This window comes from Myotis lucifugus, unplaced genomic scaffold (assembly GCF_000147115.1).
Source record: "Myotis lucifugus unplaced genomic scaffold, Myoluc2.0 scaffold_726, whole genome shotgun sequence".
Lineage (NCBI taxonomy): Eukaryota > Metazoa > Chordata > Mammalia > Chiroptera > Vespertilionidae > Myotis > Myotis lucifugus.
In genome coordinates, this window is record NW_005871774.1 from 13,996 (window position 1) to 22,039 (window position 8,044).

Genomic DNA, 8,044 nt, shown 5'->3' on the forward strand with positions numbered 1-8,044 from the left:
GGCTGCGGGCTCTCGGGCTGCGCGGGGCGGCCGCTTCCGGGCGAGCAGGAAGGGCCTGGCGTTCGGGTGCGCCCGCGCCCCGCAGCACACGCTCGGGCTTCACGACACAGAGGGCCGCACCCGCCCTTCGCTTGGTGGCGCGGACCCGCGTGTCCTCACTGGACCGCGGGGGCCGGGACGATGACCCTCGGGGACTCGCCAGGTCCCTCGTCCACCTGCACCTTAACCCGGACCGACAGACGGCTGCAGCCATAACAGCTGCGTTTTCGCTGTTGCTGAGGCTGTTCCGCACGCTGGTCACCCCACCCCGGCGTGAGGCGACTCACCGACTCGCTGCGGGAGGGCAGGGCGTAGGGTGGTGTCGGGGGGCGGGGGGAGACCCTGGCCCGTGTCCCCTTCTGAATGTGCCCGGGGCAGGGTGTCCTCGGGGACACGTTGAACCTACTTGGGAACGATTTGTAAGTTGCCTCCATCCTTTGAACCCGCACTGCCCCCTAAGGTAGGTCCTGGTCGAGTCCGGTTCTAGTTAAGGAAACAGTGACTAACGAGGTCTTCTAGGTCACACCCGGGAGATGGCAGAACCGAGCAGCCGCCTGCCCCCAGGTGCGAGCTCTTGGCCCTTCCTCCCTCCTCCACTGAGGTGCAGCGCAGCTCTCTCCTGCTTCCAGCAAAGGGACAGGAGGCCCAGCAGCAGAGCAGACGCCTCTGACCACCCACCTCCAGGGACAAGGGGAGGGCCGAGTGCAGGCAGATGTCATGCGCACCCACCGCCACAGTGGGGGCTGCTAATGCCCCCAACCCACAGGCTTCAGTCGCCTCTCCCGTGATGCTTTAAGGCATCTCAGTCAAGTCACTCCTAATTAACATGCAAACTCAAAGGAAAACGACAGAAAACCCAGGGACACAGCCTGAGAAAGCATGTCCAGCTTCAGGATGTTGTGGTTTGTTGTTTTTTTTTTAACTTTTTTTTTATTTAAATAAGGAGAATTCTTTCATATGGAAAGAGTTAGTACAATCACATATTTGAAAGGAGAAACAATAGGTACTGGACCGGAGGGAAAGGGCAAGGGGTGAGTGTGCCACCAGCCTGGTGAACCCATGATTCCATTTCCCATCCAAGGCAAAAGCTTCCCCAAAATAATGTATGAACAAGCTGCACATTACACCTTCAGCCATCGCCTGCCCTTTCAAATATCTGGTCTATATGAAAAGACAAACAGAGGAAAGGCCAAAATAAAAGGAAACAAAATCCCTCTCAAGAACAAAAAACCCCAAACCCTTTTCACTACGCAAGGCGTGAGGCCCGAAGCTTGCAGCACACGATCCCCTGGGAGGCTGTGCAACATGCTGAAGACAGGGCCCTGGGGACGCTGCTACCTTCCTGGAGGCCACCCAACCCGGAGGAGGAACTGAACGGCAGGATGCGCCTGGAAGGTCACTAGCCAAATACACGCTGGTGGTCCGAGTGGAGAGCTCGGCGGGGGACAAACGGTCTGACCCCAACGCTGGGCCGTTCCTGTCCTGGGTGGTCTGTTAGGTCCATCTCATGCCTTCAAACCGGAAGGGCTGGCTCTCTGAAGTCTGCACGTCCCACTCATCACAGAGCACGACAAAGCACAAATACTCAAGTCTCCTTGGTTGTCAAAGGCCACTTCCAACCGACCTTCCTACCCAGGCTTGCTCTGCAGGTGAAAGGAACAAGTCCAGATGAGAGGCAACACGCAGCTACTTGGTGGAGGGGAGCCGGTCTGCAGGGAGGAGCTGTACCATTTGCCCCATGACCTCACACCTGCACGCTTTCCTCCTCGGCTCTGAGCATCAGTCACAAATCTCACCAAAGATCCAGGAGCAGGTCCGGAGGCGAGGGCCTAGCTGGAGCACGGACGCCGGTTGTAGCGAGATGCTCAGTGTTCTGAGAAGTGGCTGGAATGACCAGTTTGAAAGCGGGCAAACCGATTTTTCTGAAACGTGTCAGTCATCCTCTGTTTTTCCCTTAAGGAACCTAGAGCCAGAAGTGTATGAATTCCAAGTTTGCAAACAATAGTGTGGACAGAAGGGGTGAGTAACGGTAAAGAAAACCAGACCAAACAGCTGGCAAAGAAATCTTCAGTGGGTGGACGCCGCCTCTCAGACACACGACCCCACACGCTGGGATTTTACTCCACCGAGCAGTTGACACTGGACGGACGCTACATCAGGCTCCTGGTGCGGAGCGGCGGGCTGCACCATCAACAGCCGGGCAGAGCTGCCAGCATCAGAGGGTGACTGTGACGAGCAGGCAAAGGTGCATGAGGGCGTGGACACCACCCCCATCTCAGCAGCAGAAAAGGTAAGTTTGGGTTTTCACCTGTTCCCACCAAAGGCCCCAAAACACCCTGGCAGAGGCCTCTGCGTGGTTATGCGCTCTGAAGAGGGGGGTTTGAAGCCAAAACAAGACCCAAAGTCCTACTACCTTGAGCTTAGCTCTAAAACCACGCGAAAGGAAGAGATTGCACCTTAAAACATCTCTGCAGTAAAGACTGCATTTAATCAGACCAAGGAAGGGATGGGGTGCCAGCAGGCCCGGGCCTACCCTCTGCCCGAGTCCAGCTGGAAATGTCTCGGGGGGAAGCGCCCGCAGCTGGGCACACGAGGCGGAGAAAGCACTGAGGGTCACATGCAGCTCCTGGCCTTCCTGCACAGGTCAGTCAGACGCATCTATAAATAGCGCAGTGGGACACTTCCTTCCTTCACCTAGACCTACAACAATACATATAAATAAATCCTAGTGTTTTCTGTTTTATTGGGGGGGGGGGGGGGAGTAGAAAATACAGGGCAGAGAAAAGGGCTGGAGAGCAGGTGACCCCGTGTTTTTATTTTTCCTCAAACAAGCACTGTCGCTCTGTCAGGATCACCAGGAGGGCACACCTTGAGTTTGTAACAGCATCCAGGACTGTTCTGTGGAGCCTCACAATGAGAAAACCTTTCTTGCTTTAGACAAGCAGCGGACCCCAGAATCAGGTGGGAGGGTCTGGGCGGGTTCCCAGGTGTTCAGGCAGCGTGTGGCTCCTGCAGGGCAGCGGGCGATGGGGGCATCGGGGAGTGGGGCAGGCAGCAGCTCTCGTGGGGGAGGAGGGGCAGAGCAGATGAGCACATGGGGCAGGAGAGTGAGGACAGGACTCCAGAGTAAAGATTCAGGAGATGAAGGGAAAAGAGAAGCCAGTGAACAGTGAGGTCCGAGGATGGAGGCGAGGGGGTGCGGAAAGCTACCACGTGAGCAGTAAAGCTCTTCCCAGGAAACTGGCCTCCAGGGCGCGAGACGGGAGCTCTGCCAGGTGGTGTCCCGTCCTTAAAGCTGTCATCACAGCACGAGCTGCTCCAGCAGCCCAAGGGCCCTCCCTCCCGTGTCCTACCCTGGACAGAGCTGAGAAGCAGCCTGAGCAGCCGGCACACACCTGCAGGGACACGGGCTGAGCCAGGTCCCCTGGGACCAGTGGCAGTGCCCTCTCTGTAGGTGCTGCTTAGTTCCTCGAAGGGCCTCTGCAAAACTCGAGCCTTCCCCTCCCTTTCCTCGGAATGACAGAATCTGGGGCGATTCTAGTTTTTAAAAAACAAAACGCAGTGTGAAATGGCTCACGCGAGCATTTTGCTGGAGGCAGCTCTGCAGACTTGGGTGGCTGCCCAGGCCGTTTCAGAACCATGGCCAGCCCTGCAACACAGCCTCCCCCTTGGACCTGCCCGCCGCTGGAAAGGCTGACCTCACTGCTCAGCTCAGGTGCCCTGTCCCGCCACCTGGGCCTGCTGCTGGGAGGGGAGGAGCAGGAAGCCCTGCAGGAAGCGCGGGGCTGCAGGAAGGTGGAGAAGCCCTGGGTGCCGGCGCCCTCGAGCAGACGCGGGAGGTGGGGCGGGGGCTGTGGGGCGGGGGGCCGTGGTGCTGCCTGCTCACACGTCAGGCCAACTCGGGATACACCAGTGACTGTGTCCACGCTTCACCACAGGGCCAGCGGCCAGCACGTCCCTGGCTTCAGACTCCGGGACAGAAACCCTTCCGTAAACCCCAGCTCACGGGCTGCCCGTGGGCTCCGGAGCGCAGCCCGACACCGGGTGCTCCTGCGGTACCTTGTGTGGCCGCAGAGGCTAACCAACGAAGAGCAGGGGGGCGTCTCACAGCGATGCGTCAAACTAAACAGGAGGGGAAGACACTACCGGACAAGGAGTCGGGGAGCTGGCGAAGAGCATATAAAAGTTCAGCTGCACAGACACCGCTTGTGTTTTGTTTTCCTTTCTCTGTAAAAACCTTGGCTGCTTCAGCTGCTTTTTAAAATAAAAAGCTTCAAAGGAAAGGGCCGGCTGCCACACCACCGGCGGGACGGGGCGGGGCAGCACGGAGCGCCCACCGAGGAGCTGCCCGCGGCCGCATCCTCAGGGCCACCGCCGGGGGGCGGAAAGGAGACGGGACGGGGCTGTTGCTGTTTCGGATGAAAGCAAGCAGGTCAATGCCACAAATCCACGGTGCAAGCTGGTTGGACGTCGGAGCTATCAGGACTGGAGAGAGGATCTTTCTCTGCCGGCCGGCCAGGCGGTTGGACGGAGAGGCGGCTCTGCCCACAGTGAGGCGGCCAGACCAGCGCCTCAGGCCTTGCTCTCCTCCACTTTCACCGCCCGAGGCTTGATGGCTCCTGTGCGCTTCATCTGGGCGGCGGCCAAGGGGGCCTCCTGCAGGGTCACGGCTCCCAGGCCGGGTTTCTCATCCACTCGTGGCTTTGCCTTTGGACAGATGAACGGGACAAAGCAGTTACCCTCACACAGCAGCCGTCGGTGGCTACACAGCCCCCCGCTCCTGCTCCTGAGCCCACAGAGAAGAGCTACGCTAAGGAGTCCATCCTTCGGTGGAGGACAGACTAGAAGCAACTCTCCTAGGAAGGACACGGTGGCGCTGCTGTCCCCTCCCGCAGGCGCTGAGTGCAGTGATTCGGAGGCGGGAAGACGCCGGGTCCTCCGGGAGCCTTCTGCGATGCCCGCGGGCCTCCACAGGGCCGCACAGCTAAGGCCGACTCAAGAACCTTCTCAAATCAGTGCACCCCATGCCCACAGGGACAAAGCCTCTGAGACCCGCCTGTCTGCGGAGGGGCGGGGCCTCAGGCAGGCGTGGGTCTCCCGGACCTTCCAGAGCCTTTCCCCAGATTCACATCAGGGTCCCCCTACTCTCAGGTCAGCACTGGGCAGTGCACCAGAGTGACCGGCCTCAACCTGCCCCACACCATGAGCATTAGCTCAATCCAAGCTCCTCCAGGAGCGGCCCTCCAGGGAGCCACGCCAGGAGAAGTGAACTGAGTGGCCAGTCCTCCGCCTCCACCAGCCAGGAGCTGTTCTACTTAGTACTTAGAAGCCTGCGCTGACGCGTCCGAGCCCCGGAGCCCGCCATACTCGAGAGCAGCGGGAGACAGTGCCCCACGGCCAGGAAATGCCACGCCATCGCGGTCCCTCCCAGCCAGGCAGATGAGACACAGCACTTACTAGGGCTACGTGCTCACGCTCACGCGCACGCCCGACTGCTAGCGCTGACCCACAGACCTAACCCAGTCCCAGCACCTTCGCAGCCCGAATCGCTAGGAGGCTAGTCCACCTGCTGGCGTCACCTCTCCGGGGACTCCGCATCCTCCCTTCTCTGCAGGACAAGGAAGGATCCAGACGCCCGTCAGGAGGAGCAATGCCTTCGCCAGAAGGACTCGGCCCCTGGCGCCATGCTCTAAGCGCTAGGGCACGCCTCTCTTTACAAGAGGAGCACGCAAATGGGGTGGGCAGTCCCTTCTCTTTTGGCGCTTGGAGACGGGCCTAAGCGTCGGGGCTGGAGGTCTGGAAAGCCATCTTCTACCTGGTGAGCGTAGTGTCCCTGCACAGAGCCCATGTTAACTGCTGATCCAGAGGGCTTCCCACTGGGGCTAGCAGAGCTAGGCCTGAAAAAACCAAAGGCAGGGGGTGAGAACACGCACCGCAGGAGGGAGTCAAGCCCGGCGCGCGCCCTGGCTCGGGCTCGCAGACCTCCCGGCGGAGGAAAACAGACCGCAGGCAGCCGAGCTCAGAGGAAGAGCGGGCTCAGTCGCCCTGGCACCTCCAATGCAGCTCAGGGAGAGGCACCCAGGGGGAGAGACCGAGGTCGCCACTGCGGACAGAGACTGACCAGACAGATGGACGGACAGGAGGAGCAAGAGTCTCTCAGGTCTTGGAGGGTCTGGACCAATGTGACTCTATGGCCAGATAAAAGGTCTCTAAACCTAGGAATTACGCCCAGTAGTTTTCTAGTCTTCCCTTTGTGTGGGTGGGGGGTGGAGAGACACCAAAAGGAACGATACTGTAGAACACCTTTCTAAGTGTGTTCCGTTCCCGACAACCAGTTCCCAGGAAGGGTAATTAGGTGCTGGGGAAAAAATGATTTCATGGTGGAAGTGTGCGAAGCGCTGTGTGCAGAGTTCACCAGGACTCCGGACAGTGGGCTGTGCCCAGGAGCACGGCTCCCGAAGAGCCGTCTTGCACACAGCACCCTAGGGACCGGAGCGGGGAGCCTGTGTGGCGGGACACGCCTCAGAAGTCATTTCCAGAAAAAGTGGGAAATGCTCCTCCATAAAAACATACCACGTTCCCAGCCCCAATGAAAACACCTGCACAACAAGGGCTCCTTCGCTACGGGTCACACTTTCTAAAGTCTCCACAGGCAGTGGCCGCCACTCCCACACGGTGGGCGCTCGCGGCTCTTGTTTAGGCGGGTCCGTTCCTGGGTTTGCCCAGGGAGACTGAGCACCTGTTCACCCTCCACGCCCCTCCCTCCCTCCATGTACACACGGCTCTGTGCTGCTGTCCACACAGTTTTCTAATAGTTCTGTTGTCTTGGCCCACGTGAAAAACATGATCGGACAATAGAGCGAACTAACAAAAATAAATGAAGCCGAGAGAGTGAAAATAAGAGAAAAGATGAAATGGGGGAAAATTCACAAAAATCCCTCTCTCTGGAAATGCTGCTGGAAGGATGGAAGGAAGCAGCAGGGGCTGAGGCCAAGGCCTCGCACTCCAGGAGCAGTGGGCCGAGCACCGGGCAGGCGCCCCTCCGCCAGAGGACCTGGTGGGGCTGGAGCCTCCGCCGGCCTCGCCCAGGGCACTGCCAGCTGCACATCTGTCTGACTCATTTACCAACAGGACGGTTCCCAGGCGTTTCCCACACATAACAAGAGTCAACTGCACTGACCCTGGGCCCGAAGCCGGGCACGCTGCCTTCCCAACTCACACGCGCTCCCTGGGGTGAGAAAGTTGGCAGACCCAGAGCTTTGCTGCCTTTGCAACCCAAGTAATTGAACAAGACAATCCATACAGCGCCAGCTCTGATCCAGCTCAGGGCCCTGGGACTGGTGCTGGAGGCAGAGACGGGCGCAGAGAAAGCAAAAAGGTGCAGCTCGTCCTGGGTAGCCAGGGCCCACGGCCCAGCAGCACCAGGTCCTGGGGAGGAAGGTCCTCCCGCCCAGGGCTGTGCCTTCGTGGCCACTGACGCCTGTTCTAGAAGCTGCGAGAAAGCTGTGTGCAGGCAGGGTCAGCCCGACGCTGACAACATAGCAGTTCCTTTCCCCGCCTTCCCAGCAAGCTCTCCCAATGCAGAGCATGGGATGAGGGTTAAAACCAAAACCCAGTTCCCGAGTTCCCAGTGATGACTGAAATATCTTGGTGACACGCGGGCTTACGAGGGGACCCGGCCTCGGTGCCCTGTGCCGCCCTCCCCGGGCCCTCAGCACCCGCCGGTCCCTTTACCTGTAGGTCTGTGGTGATTGCCCCGGAGCCTCCCTGAAGGGAACATTTCGGGTTTACTGTCGGCAAAGTGTAAACCCCTTCATCTCATCTGGATAGGAATAGAAACCTCGTAAGCAAAGGATGTTTGTTTGTTTGGTTTTTAAGACAGCCTGTCCATTGATTAAGCCTACTCTTTCCCACTCAAAGGGGCCCCTATTATTACCCGTGTAGTAGGTTTTGCTTTGATAGGTGCTTTATATAATCTACCTAGTGCTTTTGTCTATACACCTCT

General features: G+C 58.9%; 1 protein-coding gene across 1 annotated transcript in view; it reads right to left on the reverse strand.

Annotated features, from left to right (window-relative positions):
• Positions 1-949: 949 nt before the first annotated feature.
• Positions 950-8,044, reverse strand: part of PRRC2B (proline rich coiled-coil 2B) — a 51,937-nt gene continuing 44,842 nt past the window's right edge. Inside the window, 4 exon segments of the mRNA XM_023746729.1 lie at positions 950-4,746; positions 5,855-5,936; positions 7,774-7,802; positions 7,805-7,879. Coding sequence (XP_023602497.1) covers positions 4,612-4,746; positions 5,855-5,936; positions 7,774-7,802; positions 7,805-7,879 — 321 coding nt within the window. The 3' untranslated portion in view covers positions 950-4,611.